This window comes from Callorhinchus milii, unplaced genomic scaffold, assembly GCF_018977255.1.
Source record: "Callorhinchus milii isolate IMCB2004 unplaced genomic scaffold, IMCB_Cmil_1.0 Scaffold3, whole genome shotgun sequence".
In the NCBI taxonomy this organism is placed as follows: Eukaryota; Metazoa; Chordata; class Chondrichthyes; order Chimaeriformes; family Callorhinchidae; genus Callorhinchus; species Callorhinchus milii.
The window spans coordinates 62,414,520-62,436,617 of NW_024704744.1; the positions used below are offsets into that span (position 1 = coordinate 62,414,520).

General features: G+C 40.1%; 1 protein-coding gene and 1 non-coding gene across 2 annotated transcripts in view; one reads left to right on the forward strand and one right to left on the reverse strand.

Moving 5' to 3' along the window:
- Nucleotides 1-22,098, reverse strand: part of birc6 (baculoviral IAP repeat containing 6) — a 149,592-nt gene that overhangs the window by 43,593 nt on the left and 83,901 nt on the right. The window contains exons 56-65 of the mRNA XM_042333493.1: nucleotides 21,607-21,750; nucleotides 19,517-19,646; nucleotides 17,720-17,851; nucleotides 15,180-15,347; nucleotides 14,247-14,420; nucleotides 11,860-12,056; nucleotides 6,190-6,490; nucleotides 3,504-3,721; nucleotides 2,016-2,180; nucleotides 424-589 (exon numbers count right to left, since the gene is read on the reverse strand). Of these exons, the coding sequence (XP_042189427.1) occupies nucleotides 424-589; nucleotides 2,016-2,180; nucleotides 3,504-3,721; nucleotides 6,190-6,490; nucleotides 11,860-12,056; nucleotides 14,247-14,420; nucleotides 15,180-15,347; nucleotides 17,720-17,851; nucleotides 19,517-19,646; nucleotides 21,607-21,750 (1,795 nt within the window). The remainder of the gene's footprint in view (nucleotides 1-423; nucleotides 590-2,015; nucleotides 2,181-3,503; nucleotides 3,722-6,189; nucleotides 6,491-11,859; nucleotides 12,057-14,246; nucleotides 14,421-15,179; nucleotides 15,348-17,719; nucleotides 17,852-19,516; nucleotides 19,647-21,606; nucleotides 21,751-22,098) is intronic.
- Nucleotides 16,683-16,754, forward strand: trnal-cag. Its single transcript has one exon. It is a non-coding gene; the product is annotated as a tRNA-Leu (tRNA).

Genomic DNA, 22,098 nt, shown 5'->3' on the forward strand with positions numbered 1-22,098 from the left:
CTTCCAAGGTGGAAATCCTACACCTCTTTACAGTTCTAACAGAACTATCCATTTTATAAACCAGGTATTATGAAAATACTTTGTTTGCCACTCTTCTCAACAAGTTATGAATAAACACACTTTCATGATTTAAGACACCACAAGGAAAATCTCCACCGACACGTATATTCCCGAGATGTTAGCTAAACCAGCACATCATAAGTTAGAACTGAAAACTTACTTTTGCTTTCAACTATCATTTCTCTCCAAAGAAATAAAATGCACAACTGTCTGTCTGCTTAACCAGCAACGCAGTAAAACAATTAGGGAAACTAGTTTATTCTAATCCTTATTTAAGTATCAGATCCAGTTATGCTCCAGCTAAGGTCTTGAAAAGATCAAACCAACTTATTTTTAAAACACAATACTACTCATTGTACATACCTGAGTCATTCCTCAAATAGGATGACATGGCAGGAATAAGACAGGATTGGCTGAGCAGTTCCAGCAGTACAGAAGGAAGAGCATTGTTGTTTTGTCCTCGACTTTCACCAGACTGTACATCTCCAGGTGAAGTGCTTCCTCCAGGATTTATGTAACTGGCAAGAACCTAAAAACGCAAGAACACGATTTACCTTAAATTATAATAAACAGCAATTAAGTTAAAAAAGAGGTTTTTATAATTTTAAACAAAATGCAAAATACTGCAGATACTGGAAATCTGAAACAAAAACAGAAGTCGCTGGGAACACTCAGCAGGTCAGGCAGCATCTATGGAGAAAAGAAAGTGAGTCAACATTTTGGGTCCATGACCCTTCATCGCAAAAAATGTCTTAATTTTATTCCTTTCCGAATTCTCTTCAATATCATTTAACATCATTCCCTTCAAAATTGGGTAGCAAGTGTCAACAAAAAGCTTTTGGCAGTTATCCTCTGAAGGGAGAGGTCATGCCTGGTCCTCTTTTACTACAATCAAAGAAGCTAAATCATTTATACAAGATGAACCTTGGGAGTGAAGTGATGGGCTCTTACAGATGCCGAAACACCAGCAAAATGCTCAGTGATGCAGCAAAATGCCAAGTGCGGAGTCCTGTAGCTCAGTGGTCAGAGCACTCGCCTTGCAAGCGAGAGACCTGGGCTCAATTCCCAGCAGGGCAAAAGTTTGGGCAAGTTTCCTTACACCACACACCTGATAATAATCCCTCAAGAAAAAAAAAATAATAATAATTTGGTCACTCAATCTACAACTGTTTTTGGGACACTGCTGTGTGCAATTGGCTGCCGCGTTTCGCCCACAAATATACAGTCAATTCACTTTACAATATATTCTGTGAAGCGCTTTGAGACGTCCAGAAGACATGAAAAGTGCTATATCAAATGCAAGGATTATTATTATTATTAACAACAACAAGATTCCATTTATAAAGCGCCTTTCACGTCAGAAGGACGTCCCAAGGCGCTGCACAGTTGGGTCATGACCCGAGCAGGGGGGAAATGGTCAGGGTGAGGGGAGGGAAGGGAGGGGGCGAGGAGGGGGGAAATGGTCAGGGTGAGGGGAGGGAAGGGGGGGAGCGAGGAGGGGGAAGAGAGTCGAGAGGGGAGCTGAAGGCTCGGTTAAAGAGAAAAGTACTACGCAGGTGAGAATTAACAAAATTGTGTAGGTGAGAAATAGCTCTGAGATGCAAAACTCACCTTACTGGAAAGTTTGTGCTGTAACTCATTATTTGGGGTTCCTTCTTAATGAGAAGCTATAAAAGAAATCAGTTTGCAACACTGGATTCTCTCCCACTTCTAGGGGTGAAGATGCTACTCTCATTCCTTGATTCAAATGCTTTCCACCAACACGCTTGCCAATTTTTTTTCAACAGAAAGCAGTTGGACGTATAGGACTATGTGTGTTCTGTACACTTACATTTTAGAGGTTGTAGAAATTTAATTGTTAAATGGTGTGATGAAAAGTTTAACTATTTAGGTGGATGTGAAGGACAGTATTTCTTGTTACCAACAATGCATATCAACAGGCTTTCATCACTTACCTGGAGAAGACAGGTCACATGCTCTTCCTCCAACCTCTGCTTGGTCAGGGCTTGCTCAACATCCCAACCTGATGCAGTTGAACCCGTTCCAAAGCCAGTGCCTTTGGCCCAATACAACTGCTGGTCTTCAGTGGTAGAATTTGTATTTGTACTGGAAACTTGGGGCTGTGAAGAAAGGCAGTAAAAAAAAAATCAACTTCCGATTATAAGCCCTTTAACATGATGCACAACCAAACTCACTGGTGTGACACACAATGCAGGAGTCCAACCAAGGCACCTGGGGGCACCCACCTTATAACTTGTTTTTGACCAGCTGTGTCTGAAACATGCAGAAATTCATTACCATGCTTAAGAGTATCCAAACCAGACAAAGGCCCACATATGCATGCCACCCCGCATGGAAATTTCCATGGGTCTGGAACGGAATGCACACACTCAACCTGGAGTAACACATCCTCAAGGCTTGGGGACACCAGAATATGTGAATATGTGTTTAATGCTTTAACACCTCACTGTCCACTCAGAATTTGTTCTTGATCGCTCTTGGCTGCCTCACCAGCATTCTCAAGGCAAACTGAGCACTCTGATAGTCTATTGGTTTAAATGAGCTTAACAGAAGTAGTGATTTCAAAAAAGCTATCCCCAGTTCATTCCAAAAGCTCACATAGATGTGCTAATGCAGCCTGTTTAAGAACAGCACTTAATTTTATATTACATAATAAGCATTTACCATTTATTTTGGGCTTATTCTCATATGTCACCCGATTAAGTGAACATTTGTCCACTTCTGAACAAAAGTCAAAAATTCTTAGAAATAATTGTTTCAATTTAGGAAAATGGCAATCTTCTCAATCAATAATTCCAAAACTCAAAATGTTTAATACACACCATAATTTACATTTATAAATGCCTCTCAATGTCTCAAAGAGGTCAGCAGAGCTAGATGACCAAAAGAGCTGTCAAAGAGGTATGCTTTATATATACACATACAACAAGTCTCACATCCACAATTTTTTTGATTTATACAATGACAATCAATTATTGAACAGTAATGGTGGTGTTCCACCATCCTCCTCAGAAGATCCTGTAAAAATTTAGGTAAAAGACCCAGTGCGGTGCAAACTTGCCAAATTAACAAAGACATTCATCCTGCACCTACCAATTTTCTTCAATGTTCAAGTCTAAAAGATAATTGGGGTGGGATTCTCCAAGAGAACTAACTGTACCTCACATAGGGGGCACTAATGGTTTGGCACTAAATAAAAGTATCACCCAGAAATCTGCTGGTAAGCCTATTAAACTATTGAATTCAAGATTATTCATTCTGTTCAACTGTAAGATTTGCAATGAAAATTCTGTACACATTCGACAAAGTTTTATTTATTCACTACAGACCCATTATTGCTTATTGCGTCAAATTGAAGTATTATAGTAATTAAAACCTAGATTTGATGTTCGTCCAGAGCAATAATGTTAGGCTGAGCTTACCTCTGTGTGGTTGAGGTTTGCATTGGGTACTCTTGGGGCATGGTGGCTTAGCGCTGACAGACAAGCCAGGATCAGGTGAATTGCGCCAATCTCCAAAGCCATCCGCCGAAGGAGAACTCCATCATCAGTAGTCAGTGGTGTGGTACGGAATAAAGTGCGTAAAACATGGAATGGAAGCGTGGGAAGAACATTTGCTGATGGAGATTGTAGGATATGACCTGGGAAAGCAAAATTGTTTTGAAACTTTATTACACAGATGAGTTAGAATGTCAAAAAAACTACAACTTCCATGTATGGAATTTATCATGTGCTTGTATGATAAAGACTGCACCGCAGCACAGAGTTTAATATATTTAAGTGAGGGTATCAACAGATTTCTGTGTTCCATAAAAACATGGAGCACTCCCAGGTGATGTACAGCCAAAGCTATATGCAGTTTCATTCCACTCTACTGCAAGAGCACCATCTACTGCACCAGTGTGACATTTTCTTTTCCCACACTAGCCATCCTTGTAGCATCTCAGCAGAATTGCCAAATTAGGACAATTTTGTGTTGCAGACAAACTGGAAACTGATTGGCAACTGCCCAATCTTTTGTGCCATCCCCTTATAGCCATCAGAGATTTTCATTCCATCAATCTACCTTGGATTCAACACTGTCTCTAGAGGCGAAAGCTAAGCCACTGTGCTACTTAGTCTACCAAAGCAACACTAAACATTTAAAAATGGGGTTAAGCTTGAATAAGATTTAGCATAAAGCGTTAGAGTGACAGAGTGGTGTTACTTCAGTATGCTGTTACAGTGGTTGCAGTGAGCTACTTTATTGTGGTAGAACAGATTTACAGTCACAATTCCTTACACAGGATGTTTAAAGCGAAACATGCAGACAGATACTTAAGCAATAGAGGTACTAAGAAGGAACATGGCAAACAGGCAGGTATTTGGATTAAAAGATCTATCAAGATCCAAGAAACTGGTAGAACAGACTTGATGGGTTGAATGTTTGCTAGATTTCCTCGAGTCCAAAATTGAGGGGATCCGTTCAGCTGCCTCTGTCCTCCCAACCGCCACTCACTCCCCATCTCCGACCCCTACCCATCCCTTCACATCTTTAAACCTGTCTCCCCCGCCCCTCCAATCGGGTTTCTGTGCTGTGAGAAGCACGGAAACTGCTCTGGTCAAGGTGACATACATCTGTGATCAGGGCTCCCTCTGTCCCCTCGATCTCTCTGCTGCCTTTGATACCATGGACTACTCCATCCTCCTCCACCGCCTCTCCTCTCACATTAACCTACAAGGTTCTGTCCTTGAATGATTTAGGTCTGATCTCTCACACCATCTCCAATTTGTTTCTGCCAACGGTTTCTCTTCCAGCCACCACACAGTCTCGTGCGGTGTTCCTCAGGGCTCTGTCCTCAGTCCCCTCCTCTTCAACCTCTACATGCTCCCATTTGGTGACATCATCCACAGATATGGGGTCAGCTTCCACATATATACAGATAACACCCAACTCTATATCGCTGTCTCTACCCTCGATTCCAGGACAACTAATGTCCTGACAGACTATCTGTCAAACAGGATGAGAGCCAACTTTCTACAGCTGAATGTCAGCAAGACTGAGACCCACCTGATTAGCTCAGGCCAGTGCCTCCGCATCTCAGGCACTGGCAGCATCAGCATTCACGGATGCACACCACCTCAGTGAGCCAGTCAGGAACCTAGACGCCTTGTTTGGTCCTCAACTGTCATTTCTCCCCCATATCCATGCCATGACCCGCTCTTCCTTCCGCCACTGCCACAACATTGCCCGACCCCACTCCTGCCTCACCCCTCAGGCCGCCGAATACCTCATACGCGCATTCGTCACCTCTAGGCTCTATTACAGAAACCCCCTCCTTGTCAGCCTCCCCAACTCTTCCCTCCACAAGGCCGCAGATCATCCAGAACTCTGCAGCTTGTGTCCTCTCCCGTGCCAGTCTCCATGACCTCATCACCCCCACCCGGCTCCCCATCCCCCAGAGAATAGAATTCAAAACCCTCGTCCTCACCTTCAAGGCCCTTCACGGCCTTGCCCCCTCCTACATCTCTGACCTGCTGATCCCTTATCAACCTGTCTGCTCCCTCCGCGCAGTAGGCTCCAGCCTACTCCCTGTCTTCTGCCCGACCCGCCCTATCAGCGGCGGTCGGGCTTTCAGCCTCTTTGCCCCCACTGTTTGGAACTCCATCCCACAGTCCCTTCGCCTTATTCCCTCTCTTGCCTCCTTCAAAGCACGACTCAAGACTCTTCTTTTCAACCGTGTCTTCAGCTGCCCTCCTACCTCTCGGCCCTCCCTCACCCCAATCCTGCCCTCCCCCCCCCACCCACCCACGCTCGGGTGATGATCCCCGAATGTTCAGCGCCTTGTGACATCCTCCTGACGGGAAAGGCACTTTACAAATATAATTTTGATGTTATTAACTTACAAGATTGCTATTTATCTTGAGATTAATCTACCTTCTCCAAAACAAGACACTGGGAAGCTGATGTGTTGGATATCAAATTAATTCACTTCAAAAATATTACTCTCTGCACCAGATATATAATTTGAGTCACAATGAAACAAGAATATATCCAATTGTAGATGCAACAAAACCCAAATCGCCAAAGCTGCAAAATTCTGAAGATCTGAATCTCATTTATACTTACTGCCTTCACCATCATCAGTCACTCCGAGCACTAATCTCAGCAAGCACTGAGCATGCTTCCTCTCCTTAAGGAGAACTTCTGCATAACCGGGTAGACGCAGGAACAGTCCAAATGCTGCCAGAGAATGTGCAGGAATGGGAGACATGGCAGGAACGGTCGATTTGATTGGAGGTGGTTCTGCGGCTATGGTTTCTGGAGCCTCATAGACCAGTTCACCAGACTGTTCAATGGTGACCCACTCAAACTGTTCATTGTCCTTCGGCTTTTCTTGCGAAGTTGATGTTACCACTGGAGCGCTTACCTAAAAACACAGAGAAACACAGTAAATTCTACTGCTCTGTCAGTACTGTATTATTGCTGTAAGCTCCCACACAACCCCAAATATGCAGATCCTAGGTCAGTGATATCTTACAAGTTGAAACCTACAATGGCACTGCTCACCCTCTAGTTAATTTCAAACTTCCAGCAGAAATGGGGAAAGCCCAAACAGCTGGCTCAGAACTAGTTGCAGTTGTGGCAGGATTTAATTTGAATCATTGCTCCTCTTATCTTTACCAAGAAATGTTTCATATTCACTTCTTATGGTTTGGTTCCTTCTGCTCCCTTCTTCACATTTCTTTTAAAGTTTGCTTAAGGCGAGTTTATTGATGGTCAGTTGGGTGAAAAAACTGCTACTTTAAATAGTGGGATATCCAAGAAAATGAATCCCATTCTGAAGAAAAAGTTAATGCATAAAATCATATTGACTAAAATGGCAAAAAGAATTAACGTGCATAACTTTCATATTTTGCTTGCAATGGACAGCAAATCATCAATATTCCTAGATCTTCCATTAAGATTAATTAATTAATACATTAATCTTCCATTAAGATCGCCAGAAGCATCTGAAAAAGTCAGGAGTTATTTTATTTCTGAAGCCATTTAAAACACTGTTGAGCTTGATGGACCAGAATATCAAAACAATGATGTTAGAAGCATATTGAGTACCAAATATAACCTGTAAGATATTTTTATAAAAACAAATTGCCACATAAAACATTCACACTCAATTATTTTTTGAAATGTTAGGAAATACCAGGACTAAAGTAGCAGTAAATTACCAATTGAAAAAAGATGTTATTTTAGACCATACTATAGCAATGCTTTCGCCAAAGGCCAAGTATTTAGCCAGCCACCTGTAAGCCGCATGCAAACAGACCATCCACAGTATATTAATGTAATCATCACTAAAGTCAGATAATAATAATCCTTGCATTTGATATAGCGCCGTATCATGTCTTCAAGACGTCTCAAAGCGCTTCACAGAATATACTGTAAAGTGAAATTGACTGAATATTTTGTGGACAAAACACGCAGCCAATTGCGCACAGCAGTGTCCCACGACCAGTCGTGAATTGAGATGAAAGATTAAAAATGAATTCAGCCACATTTAAAATAAGTCTCCTTCAAAATAACTGTGCACCACAGGCCTTAAAAATCCAAACATTCTGCATCCCCACCAGCAAAAATGCTTGAGATGTAACAGGACAAACTTCAATCAAAGGGATCAGGGGGCACAACGGTGAAGCTTCAATAGTTTACAGATACCATCTGCACCCAATAAAAACTGTACTCATTATCCACTTCAACACCAATTTTGAATAATCATATGGATCTAATAAAAACATTCATTATCAACTTTTAATACTTCTATTTTAATTGAGACACATGGTAAAAACTAGACCTGAACTTGCATTGAAGTGGAAACAGAAGCACAAATTCAGAGAGAAATCCTTGCTTTTCTTAGATACTGGGTTTAGGATTAATTGCTGGGTCGTTCCAGCATTAGTCAGGTATCGTGTGCATCTTGGAATGGCTGCACATTTACTGTACAGGGACAGAGATAAGGGATTTATACTATCCTAGGAACAAATCAAAGCCATCTCACCCTGTGAAAGCTTGCTCCTGGTTTAGTCAAGCTGAAGAAGCATGGTCAGAGATATGCAAGATCTCTCAATGGTTACTTAAACAATTTACTATACTTTCTTCTACAGATAGAAGCAGATTGACCTGAAAGTCGTCTCGGGGAGGATTTGGGACATCCTCCCGACGTGAAAGGCGCTCTATAAATGGAATCTTGTTGCTGTTGTTTCTTAAAGCCTTCATTAAATCCAGCACAAAGCTCAGTTTTTGCAATGTCAAGGCTACTTTTTTTAAAACTCACAAATCTTGTGAAAAAAAGAGGGGATGAAAAGATAATGGCTGCATTTATCATCTGATACTAGATGTGCATAAACTACTAATTACCAGTGGTTTTCAGCATAGGAATCCCCTTGTTCTTGGCTTTTAATTAATAGCTTCTTCGTTCTTGCTTAATTTTATGCTCGGAAAATTCTAAGCATGATCGTCCAGAAAAGCAATGTTTCATTCTCTCCACACTGAAAGCACATTCATCATACATACTTGGGACAATACAGTGTACAAATTGGCTGCCGTATTTGCCTACAGTTCATTACATCTTCCAGCAAATCCTGTGAAGCGCTTCGAGATGTTTCAACGTTGAGCACTGCACTTTAATAATCGATTTTGAAAAGAGTTATACATATCAGGACGGAATTTTGTTTGATCCATGTTTTGTACCGAGCTAATTAAGTTCAGCAGTCATGGTTAAGGAGGGGAGAAAAATAAGCCACTCTACTGCTATCCAGTGCACTGGTTTCCATGCCACCCACAACACAGAAACAGCTTTGGTCAAAGTGACAAATAACATTTTGTCCATCTCCGACTAGGACTCCTCTGCCTCCTCGTCCTCTCTGCTGCCTTCGATACATTGACTAGTCTAACCTCCTCCACCGCATCTCCTCTCACCTCAACCTTCATGGTTCTGACCTTGAGTGGTTCAGATATTATCTCTCACCCCGTCTCCATTTCATTTCCACCAACGGTTTCCCCTCTAGCCCCTGCACGTCTCGTGCGGTGTTCTTCAGGGCTCTGTCCTCGGTCCCCTCCTCTTCAATACCTACATCCTCCCTCTTGGTGACATCATGCGCAGACATGGGGTCAACTTCTACATGTATGCGGATGACACCCAACTCTCCACCTCGACTCCAGGACCACTGCTGTCCTGACAGAATGTCTGTCAGATATCAAGTCCTGGATGAGAGCTAACTTTCTTCAGTTGAACGTCAACAAGACTGAGGCTCTCCTGATTGGCTCCCATCAGCACCTCCGTACCTGAGGCGCTGACAGCATCACCATCCATGGATGCACACTCCACCTCACTGAGCCAGTCCGGAATCTTTGCATCTTGTTTGATCCTCAACTTGAGGGCATCCTCCCGATGTGAAAGATGCTAATACAAATGTCATTTTGTATTGTATTGTTGCTGAAGGCATTCATGGGGTAACAAATCACCCCCCCCACCCTCCCCACAAAATAGCCTGCTGATACTCACCATCAAAGTTCAACAACATTGATAGTCAGTTGGATGAGGTATATGAGGGCACCAGTGGATTCAGACCACCAAATGAATTGAAGACACTCAGGAACAGGAAGGCGATAAGTAAGAAGAGGAAAATGTTTTTTTGCCAAGAAATTGGCCAATAGAGAAGAAAATGAGAAAAATACATCCTAAAATCTCTTGTTAATAACTTTTGTCTCATCTCACTTTCTAGAATGAATACTGATCTTGGACTCTTCCAGCTAATAAAATGCACACCTACTGCAAATGTTCCCATGTTCCAAACTTCTTCAAGCAGTCTAAAAACACCATTGGAGTGTCATAAATTCATAGCTGAATGGTTGAATTGGCTTTTTTCTGGACACCAAAATCCAGTAGTAAAAAGTAATTTAAAAAGGCAAAATAATTGATTGTTCACCAATGGTGGCTCCAATGGTGAGGATATACATTGTAAATGAAATGCTCATTCGCAAATACACATCTCTTCCAATATTTGAACAGAATCGGTTCAATGCAATTTTAACAGTTTAACTGACACATTTAAGTTGAAACAAAGCCAAGAAAGCCCATTGCTGCTAAATACCTCAGGAACATTTATGTTGACTGGACAATTTGACAACACATTTCCTTCAACATCCCTAACCCAGGCTCTTGGGCTGAATGACCTTCTGTTCCCAGCTGAAAGTCATTTTTCTTTCCAGGAACATTAGTAATTTCTCTGCATAATCCAAAGTTCAAATATTTATACAGTAATGAATAATCACGTAATTGGCTTAGCAACGCCGCTCAATCACATATTGAACCAGGCAAGTTTTCATTTGTTCAATGACACCACAAAGCATATTAAAATACAATGTTACACTTGTTCTTCAGCCTCTCCTTAGGAATAGTTTCTTTGTGACTGAATACTTAGATAGATAACTAGCTTTTGAAGAATCCACTTCAAGTGGTCTCAAGTAGTTACAGGTACAGCTTTTTTTGCACCATAACCCATATTTTGTGCACAACCCTTTGTCATTTAGAAGGTTGTATTGAATTAACTTTCATTGTTGATTGAACAACATTCAACCAGCAATTTGAAAATCTTGCATAAAATACGACGCTGACCTACTCAAAGACAACCTTTTAATGAGACTTTGCTTTTACTCAGCTGTAAGTATTAAAATAATAAATAATAAAATAACCCTGCAAATTATTAAACTTGCTTTGTGAAGTAAAAACAATATTGGATTACAAATCTGTAACGTTGCTAGGCTCCGTACTCACTGTTTTGGGTTAATAATTATTTGAGACAAAAATAAAGATATTAAACTGCACCACATTGTAATAATAATCCTTGCATTTGATATAGCGCTTTTCACGTCGGGAGGACGTCCCAAAGCGCTTCACAGAACACACTGTAAAGTGAATTGACTGTATATTTGTGGGCGAACGCGGCAGCCAATTGTGCACAGCAATGTCCCACAAACAGTCGTAGATTGAAAATGATCAATTTAATTATTGTTTTTGGTTTTTGGAGGAATTATTATTAGGTGTGTGGAGTAAGGAAACTTGCCCAAGGTTTCGCCCTCTGCCTGGAATTGAACTCAGGTCTCTCGCTTGCAAAGCGAGTGCTCTAACCACTGAGCTAAAGGACTCCAGTATGCCATTGTATGCCATTTGAATACAAGAACAGGAAACTTCTTAGTGGTCATTTCAAGAAAATTGAAGCTGGAGTGTCTCACATAATATAGTAATGATGCACTTTAGTTGATTTAATGCAACTGAGTAGCTCCAAATAAATGTCCTACAAAGTTCGGACAGATTTATTTTTCAACAAATGCTAAACACAAATACAGTTGGTGGTACCCTCAACTCAGGATCAAAAGCTTGTGGGTTCAAGCACCACATCAGGACTTTGAATGTATCATCCACGCTAACACTCCAATCAAGTGCTGCAGAAGTACTGCATTGTCAGAGGTGCAATTCCTCAGATGATGCATTAAACTAACAGAAAAGGGAGTTTCTCCCTTTGTACTGGCCAACAATCTACATATAAAAATCGGTCATTTGCTTTATGGCTGTTTGTGGGACATTATATTACAATATGCCAGTTTTCACTGAGTCCTGAAACAGTTATAAACTTGCAGACGTTTGCAATGAAATTAAACACATTTATTCCTTTAAATTGATGAGATTATCTTGATCTCACATGGAGACGAGAAAAGTGCAGTAGCAGAAATGACACTTACTTGCTGAATAACATCTGGATACAACATTGGCAGCCTTTCTGCTATAAGTGCTAGACCACCCATGCCAGCAAACACTTGCAGTGGAGATTGGATAGGATTTGTTTCAAGCAAAGACTCATCCAGGGCAGTGTCGATGCACTCATCATTTGGTTGTAACATTTCATCCTCAGGACAGCTGGTTAGCCCATCTCCAAGCTCTGCAAGAAATATAGATAAAAATTAGCTTCCTAAAATAGAATACAATGTAATACTGCAATAGCAAAGAGTTGGCAATCAATTAAGATTGATTTAAGAACCAAGCAAGGGAAAAAAATACCCGAATCTTGTACTGCACGCAGGTGTACAAACATGAAGATACTTTAAAAATACATTTAGATCGTAATTGAATGCCTGAAAAGTTGCTGATCAGAAGGAACAGCAAAATGTAACGCCATTTTGAATACTGCCAAGTCTCGACCCCTGGTTATATAATGACTTTGCAACTCAGTGTTCAATTACAAAACTGCTTCTTGGATCTACTTTTCTGTCTCCTGATACAGAACCTCAGTATGAATTTGACAGCCTCCATTCATTAAGAGTTGCTAAATTTAAACCTGCAATTAAAAATCCAGAAAGCTGAATTCATGTAAAAATTCTGAAGCCTCAGATGAAACCAAAGTTATGACTTTTTTTCATTTTAATGTACGGAAAAAAAATTAGATCAATAATTCGAGCTCAAAACCAACTACATATTTTCTCCTTATAAAGCATGCAACACAGGTAATAATATTAATAATCCTTGCATTTAATATAGCACCTGATCACACTGTCAAGACGTCTCAAATTACTTCACAAGATATACTGTAAAATGGGCGGACTGTGTACTTTGTGGGCGAACCGTGGCAGCCAGTTTGCACACAACAATGTTCCACATAGGCACAGTTGAAGAAGAAGGTCTTCAGGTGTGATGGAAGGTGGAGGCAAGGCTGAGGGATTGAGGCAAAGAGCTCCAGAGTTTTGGGGCCTAGTGGCTGAAAGCACAGCTGCCAATGGTAGAGGGGAGGTGGGACGTGCTGATGGCCAGAGCTCGCTGAACAAAGGGGGCAGGTAGAGGAGTGGGGGATATACAAGTCGGAGAGGCAGAAATGTAGCAGGGCATCAAGTCATTACTCTCTAAACCTCTGGAGGGAGGGAGAATGAGCAGCAGTTTAGAAGGCACTGTAAGCTTTTGTTCTGAACATCCCAAATGTTTTGCCTCAGTTAGCAGCAGATTGTGATTAATACATCACACGGAGAAGAACGTTCCCAAAACTTCCATAAGTTTATCAGGATCCCTGTGAGTCAAAATTCTATTACTAGTTTCGCTAACACTGGTGAAACAGGTTACACATCTGGAACATTCATGATGCATTGAATGTTTTGTGTTCTGGGTATTATTTCATTAGTAAAAAAANCACAAAAATACTGCAGATCCTGGAAATCTGAAAACAAAACAGAAGTCACTGTGTACACTCAGCAGGTCAGGCAGCATCTATGGAGAAAGGAAAGTGAGTCAACGTTTCGGGTCTATGACCCTTCGTCAGAATTCGGTCTTTCCCATAAACTCTACAAACGCCACAAATTGCTTCAATTCTACAATCATACTCAACATCAACGAATCTGGTCCAAAAATTTTTTAAGCTATAACCAGCCAGCTGCACACACATTAAATGTGTTTAATTTCTAAAACTGCTGATAACAGACTTAATTTCTGTGCAGTGCATAACTTACACAAGACCCATATGATCCTCTCCTTTTCTCTATCTTCCTCAGTTTTACAAGGTTTTGTTTATTTAAACTAAATTAGATCTCCATTTTTAAACAACCCCATAGCCAAGAGCCTGGAGGGATTGTATTACAATTCAAATCTGTAGCTACAGCTATTTGAATAAACCATTTAATCCAACATCATGAGCATACTTTCAATTCAAATGTAGTTTAGACCAATAACAGTAGATAACATGCACGTTTAGCTTTCTTAATATGTACCAACTCACATATTAGATCACACACTGATATTTACATCAATGCATTTATCTCTCCGATTATAAGGGCTAATGAAATCTGTTGTGGTGAACAAAGTCAAAAGGACAGTAATTAAATGAATTCAATCCCCAGAGATGACATTGAGCCAAATGGCATGCTAGCAGTTTATTTCCACGTCAATATATGCTTACGTTAGCCACTATAAACAGAATTAATAAAAATACATGTTCTTTTTGCAAAGCTGCAGCAATATCTTAATCTTAGAAGTCTAATGGTAAGATTGGACCTGGGTGTTTTATGCGAATTGAGATTTGAAACACTAACTATTCTACTTTTGCACAAATAATGGAAGAAGGAAAATGCATTTTCTAATATAAACCTACCTTTTTCTGTACGAAGACGTTTAAAAGAATCAGTTTTTGACAAACCCGTATCACAGATCACTTTAGAACCAAGCTTTACGGTCAAGTCTATTGATCGGTAGCCTTGAGGAAGTTTGCGGTCATACAGTAGAGTTAACAGCTGGGCTAGAGTCACCTCTGCTGGCAATGGTTGACCTTGGAAACACAAGTCATCGGAATTAAGTTATATATTTTTCTAATAGGCAAATGAGGCAATTTCTTTCTAATCTGCCAGTGTATACATTTCTGATCCAGGAGATGAGACATCTGTTCGTAGACACTGAACATAAAGGAAGCTTACTCGCTTTCATCAGGATAAACAATTGGATGTGATTGAACTACTTAAATTGTAAAGTTTGGTCCCAGAGCTATAAACGGAATTTTTTTAAAAAAAAACCTTCTAGCATTTGTCTGAAGCAATTTGTCATTCACTCAAGTCAAGTGAGTAAAAGAGCATAAAAGCATTCTCTGCATGTGTAGAAATCCTCATTTTTAAAATAGTTTTAAATAAAGCATGCTGGTCAGAATAATAAATGAACATATCCAGTCACAAATTAAAAATAACTCACTAATTTTTTCCCCCACAAATTCATTCACTGTTCTGAGCACTTATGTGGTCCTAGAACTGTTAAAATGAAAAATCTCAACTTCCTCACAACGAAGCACAACTTGTACCCCATGGAGATGTTGCAGCAACAAAATGAAGCAGCCAAAACACATCCACAGCAAAGGTATGTTCTCATTTCCAATGGCCCCGAAAAATAAATCAGTATGCCAGTTGTTGGGCTACTTTCATTGCACAACATCAAACTTAAAAAAAAATTGTTACCACTATGTAGGTTGCAATTTACAGAAAATTTACTAGTTAAAGCATGCTCTTCTTAGAAACAGCATTGGTAGAGAGTGAATACTCACCCGGTAAGAGCTTGTGGTAGAGGTGAAACACAGGGATACTGATGGTTTTGTTTGCAGATTCTGCTGCTGAAGAAGCAGTTGTCAACTTATCTGCCATCACCCTCCCTCTTCTAGATGGTGGTCGTGGAGGTGTTGATGAAAGAGCCCTCTTTGATTGGGACTTTAGGCCTGTTGAAGTAAGATACATCATAATCTACCGAATAAGCCACTTTCTTGTATGAATAGTCATGCAAATAGTATACGTGAATAGATTAAACACGCTATTTTTCAAAAGCAAGCCACTGTCTACATGAAAGGAAACTACCAATTAAGCTAGTTAAAACCTGGGAAAGAGTCTCAAATTTATTGATCGAGCAAGTATGAATCCTGAGTAGATGGAAAGGCATTTCATCGATTCCATCACATTCAGACCCTTCAAATAGAAGGACTGCTAAAATTAAGATTAGCTCTATATAGACAAGATGGCATGACGATATGGCTGTGGAATGTATTTATTAAACATCAAGGTTACAACAAAAACTAGTTTTTTTGGATCAACTTAGCTAGTTCTTTCGAGGGTCAAAAACAACAAATTACATTTGTATAGCGCCTTCCACAATGCGGAGTCTGGCTCCACCACGTTTAAGCATTCTGAGATGCTACCTTGGATGGAGGGTGATACATAAGTTGTTCATGTTGGGAAGATATCCATCTTAAGGTGTTGGGGAAACTTAATCTATCCATGTGACTTTCACTATTTCACTGATAAAGTAGAAATGTGAAGGTTACAAGGTTCCCTGGATTCACATCTAATTCTAAAGGCATTAAGAGCTGCAACCTTCAAGGGAGGAAGGGTAATTGGCAAAATCATATGAAAAAAGAACTTAGTTTCCAATTTTTAAACAATAAGGGTGCAATTTGGAATACTGTTTCATCAAGCTAAGTGCAGACTTCATTCTGGAGTGCTCCTTTAAAATCAGAAGTTTTTTTTATTCTGAACAGAAAATAAGCCTGCACTGCCCAACCACAAGATTAATTTTGTTTTTGAAGATACCAGAAAAGTGTTTATGTACCTCAAATGCAAAGATCAATAGCACCAGTAACACATGTGGTGGTCAGGACATTTCCCACTTTATTCACTTGGCTTAAAAAAAATTAATTCCAAAGCACACAGAGAGAATTATTCCAGATGTAGTTCGGGCTGTCAGTGGATTTACCTATTGACAGTCTTATTCGGCAGCTGGTATGAGAAACTGATGAGACATTCCCTGATGTGTTAAAGCACTCTAAAGGTGCAACTTGTTGCATTTTAATTTTAAGATTGTCACGTCCACAACGTGGTCATGTCAATCAGCGTTTTCGATTGGATAGAACCCTGGCAATTAAAGCCAATTATCAAAAAAATGTTTGTGAAATTTTTTCCCCAACTCCCAAATGGATTGTAGCAAATTGATTGAAGGAGAAAGTTGCTTGGTAAGCAATTTAGATTAAGCATACTGAAAACAACTCATGGACAAAATAAATAGTCCTGTAGCTCAGTGGTTAGAGCACTCGCCTCAGAAGCGAAAGACCTGGGTTCGATTCCCGGTAGGGAGAAACCTTAGGCAAGTTTCCTTACTCCACATGCCTGATAATAATCCGTCAAGAAAAAAAATTTGGTCACTCAATCCACAATCGTTTGTGGGACACTCCTGTGCGCAATTGGCTGCCGCATTTCGCCCATAAATACACAGTCATTCACTTTATAGTATATTCTGTGAAGCGCTTTGAGATGTCTGGAAGACGTGACTATGATAATAAATAACAATAATCCTTGATTAGCGCCTTATCACATCTTCTGGACGTCTCAAAGCACTTCACAGAATATACTGAATATTTTGTGGATGAAACGCAGCAGCCAATTGCGCATAGCAGTGTCCAACAAACAGTCATGGATTGAAGTGACCAATTTTTTAAAAAAAAATATTTGTTGCCCCCAGAAAAGCGATCCATCAATCGACTAACAACCAGGTTCCTAGTTACTGCTAGGTAAACAGAGGCTTGTGGAGTAAGGAAACTTGCCTAACATTTTGCCCTGGTGGGAATCGAACCCAGGTCTTTTGCTTGTGAGGTGAGTTCTCTAACCACTGAGCTACAGGACTCTACAATGGGAGCCAAAGTGGGTGGGGAGGGCAAAGATGACCCAAAGTATGGTCAAAGGTCCTGAACAGATGGCAATTAAGAGGAAAATGGACAGTCGTTCGTTTTATTTTAGGGTGTTTTGCAAAATTTAAGTATCTTTAGTACCCCAATATTTCCACTACATACGAGCTGAAAACCTAAAACCTGTTGGCCCAGTGTCAGTGCCTGGACACTTACCAGCAGTCTAGGGCTAATAGAAACATATCTAACCAGCCTACAGACCATCAAAAAACTGTACTGCATTCTGGACATACAAAATAAATGGATTTTGTCCGTTTTGCTGAAGTTGGTCTAAATTCCTCAGGTTGCAATAAATCTGCTAGGGCAATGTTGTAATGTTTTGTAGATGTGAACAGAGATTGAACATGCATAGTATTTACCAGAGGCAACAACCACACTGTAGTTATCCTGGAAGCCATTGTCACTCTTCAGCTTGTCTTTCTCCTCTTGGTTCCTCTTCTCTTTTTCTTCTTTCTGCTCACTAATTAGTTTAGCAGTAATACCAGGAGTATCTAATTGATGAAAATATATATTCTTTTAAAACACACGCAATTTTTTTTCTTTGAAAAAACTACCGAAAATTTAGGTTGATATCATTCTGGGTTAAGAAAGACAAATAATCTGTCCTAGCCTCTCTGTTAAAGCCAGGTGGTAGGAGGACTTGTTCTTTGTGTTACTTTCAATTGTCATATTCCTTTAAACAAACCCATTGGGTTCAGGAACTTGCTGCATACTACTGTAAAATGGAAGACATATCTCTCCCCTTGCATTTGATATAGAACCTTATCACGTCTTCGAGATGTCTCAAAGCGCTTCACAGAATATACTGTAAAGTGAATTGACTCATATTTTGTGGACGAAAGGTCTCATCACTCTACAGCGCAGCATTTTACTAGACAATCATTCCTGGAGGAGCTTTTCTTCCAACCTCCAACAGAATTAAAATATGCAATTTTTTGGAGGGGGTAGGGAAGGAAAAGAAGCAAAAGTCTTGTTAATCTTAACAAGAGAACTCCCTTTTCAATAGCGCTCCTGTGCACAATTACAACAGTTGTTCCAGGTTTTAATAACCTTGAACATCTGTCTCTTTAGTGGTCCGTAAATGTGACAACCCACATATTACAAAGAAAATGGGAAGCAGCAAAGAATAGTTTAATCATTCAAGGTCCTGTAAGAACGGTCATTTATCACAGAAATACTGGCTACCGACAGAACTTCACACAGGACTTGCTCAAAATGTCAGCTGCACCACATAATCGCTATCATTCACAATATTAAGTGTGCACAAGCTTGTCAGTTGGAATACCTAGCATCTACGTGCTATTTAAAAAAAAATCAACTGGATATAGATTTCTTCCTAATTCTGTGACAACTTCAGCTATAGTATGGGGAGATCCGAAAGCCAAAAGCAAACTGAAAACTTACTCGGGTTTAAACTAAAAACTGCTAAACCAAAATCTTCATCGTGGCTGATTTAAAAGTACCCATTACAAATGAACATTTTCAAATGTTGCAATTGGATCATATAGAGTTCACCCAAATCTTCTACTTTTTGGATAAAAGCTTGCATTAATACAAATTACAATGACATTTCACTTTGTAGCTGATTGCCACAGAATGTCACCTTGATCTTTTGTGTTTAACGGCCGGTTGCATTTTAGAATTCGGACATGGTCCGACACAGAGCCAATGTTCTTACCTTAAGCTGCAGGCACGCAATCCATCACAAGAGAAGGTGCAGATAATCAGATGTTTGCAAATTGTGTATGAAATACAAAGTTAGCACTCCCTGAACCCTCTGCTACAAACTTTTAAATTCTATGCAGTACCTCCAGTAAAACGAGAAAAATATCTGCTTTAAAACCAAAGTACTCCATCAATAGTACATCAAATGTATAGCTAATTATGCATGGATTCTTTGCTTCCACATAGAATCACGATAAAGAGATTGATCTTTTTGTTGCATGAAGCATTTTGTAGTCTGAGCAAAAAATTTGTAATCAATTCAAATAAACCTGCTTAAAAAGATTTTGATTATGCAGTTGGCCAAACTTATATTCTTTCTATAATTGCAATTTTCCACAAGCACTACTTTAAAATTTAAAAAATTCCATACAAGAAGCTTTATATCAAGAGCTTACATTTGCTGGACTAGACTTTTTAAGTCGCAAACTAACCTGAAACACGGTCAAGAACCTCTGCTAAAGTTGTTGAAATAGGCAAAAGAAGAGTGCGATATTTATGGCCAGCTCCATACATGGGATGTTGGATCACATGGCTCGTAGCATTAATGCGACCCTTGTACAGCTGAAAGAAAAGCAGATCAATAAGCAATCAGACCAACAATTCAGTGCATTTGAGTGAAAGTAATAAAAAAGCATCAGAGCTCTAGAAGTCTACCACAGGAAATAGAGCTGCTTGTTACAGGATGGGCATTTGGGAGGAAGCTCCAGGTTGTTTTCTGCCTGGTTTTGTCCAGTTGGTAAATGAAATCAGAATTTCAAGATTCATTTTACAGCCCAATGCAGCTGATTTAAAAAAAACGTACAGGCAATTTCATTGAAACTTTTCCCTGGTGAGTGACAGGTTCTCCACAAATGCATATTTTTTTTAAATCCTGATTTGTAAAAATTCTTATACATAAGGAGGACATCTCAAAATGCTTCACAAGATTTACTGTGATGTGAAGCAACTGTCTATTTTGTAGGCAAATGCGGCAGCCAATTTATCCCAGAAATATCCCATAAACAGCCACAAAGTTAATGACCAATCTGGAGGATTGTTGGCCAGGACACTGGTAAAAACTCCCTTCTTTTTTGAAAAGGGCAATGGGACCTTTAACATCAATCTGAGCAAGCAGAAGGAATCTTGGTTTAATGTATCACCTGAAGGACAATACCTCTAACAATGCAGTCTAAAGTATTGCTCTAGCTTTACTTTTTTTTAAAAATCTTAATGAAAATTTTATACACCTCTGAAAGGTCCCCAAGTCATTTTCTCAAGACTGAAGAGGTCTAGCGTGTCTAACTGTTGCTCATAGCTCAACCTAACAACATTCTATTCATGAAATATGCATGGAATTTCATTATTCCTATGACGATTATTCAGTCCTTTGTTAGGAATATTCAAGCTGCTCAATCCCTCGGGAATTAGGGTATGAATTTACGTTCTAATTTTCTATTCAGTAACAAATGTTTCCCTGTTCCTGGTTTCCCACCTCCTCATATTGGCCTGTGGTTCCATGGATATCGGTGCTCTTGTGCCCATCGGTGCAGCCCACTGTACTGTAGAGGGCAGTACCCTCACTTCTCCTGACCGGATGGCCATTCATGCACACAACCAGCAGAGGATGCTGAAGTGCTACCAGTACCACTGGTTGGTTTTCGTCTTCTAAACTCTGGGAAGGCCAAAGCTAAGTCCACAGCAGCACTCAACCATACAGGTTAGTTACAGCCTGGACAGGTCATATGATACAAGCAAATATAGGAGTCATTGAACAGCAATCGGGATCAGGAATCCTAGTTGATTTTCCTTTTCATGGCTGAGGGTTAGGGCTAACTCTCCGACCTCCTCACTCCTGAATCCGGCACCGGCCTCCTGCTTGTCCCTCACACCCTCTGCTCCACCATTGGAGGTCGTGCTTTCAGCCACTACACCCCAAAACTGAAATACTCTTCCCTCAATCCCTCTCCCTTGACCCCCCCCCACCCCCTTTATCAAGTCCCGCCTGAAAGTCCTTCCTTTTCAACCGTGCTTACCACCACCCTGGCTCGGAGTCCGGCTCGCACTGTTAAATGCTCTGAGACGTTACCCTGCATGGAGGGTGCTATATAAGTGAAAGTTGTTGCAGCACCAATAAACTTGCCTGAGATGAACAAATTCTTCATTGATCAAAAATTAAACCTTGGAGTCTTCCCCGGTCTGTATTGTCCAGTTCTACACTGAGTAAAAGTAACAGTACTGCTTGTGTCATTCAAAATATACGATCAGCAAGTGTTTGGTTGCATCAGTTCATTGACTACAGTCAAATCTCACTATAACGACCCCTCCTGGGACTGGCAGAAAAGATAGTTATATCAGGATGTTCACTCTAGGAGCACTTGGCTGTCGCAGGCGTAAAAATCGGATCTTGTGATTGGGATCATTGGTACTAGGGGTTTGTTAAAGGCAGGGTTTGTTATAGTGAAGTTTGACTGTATAGTACTGTCGTGACCCAAAGGGCTATCCAGAGAAAAAATTCTGAACCATGTTAATTGATATTACTTACAGGGCAAGGAGAATGAAGAAACACTGTAACCTTCTCATCTTCCAGCATCAACTGCAAGAAAAGCCTCCTGATGAATCCAGAAATATTTCCAGAGGTTGGAACATTTGCACGCTGAGGTGTTGACTGGAATAATTCACAGAGAACCTGAAAGCATTTTAAAACAAATAAAAATGTTTACCTTGTTACTTGTTATTACTGAAATGATCGCTATGTCTTTCAAACATTCCAACCCAAGTTTGAGGAATTACAATTATTATTTAATACGTTACTATTTTAATATTTTTATTGCAAGCTAATTAGTTAAGTCTTTCAAAGCACCTAAAATCAACAATTATCACCTTTGTTTTTTCAGGTAAAAAAAAAACTTTCAATAGTGTACACTTTGTCTAAACTGTACCAATAGCAATTTGTAACACAAAAACTGTGTTGTTTAATACCAAGAACTCTCTCCTGGGGTCAGCAGATTGTCCCGCATGATGGTACTGGTCCACT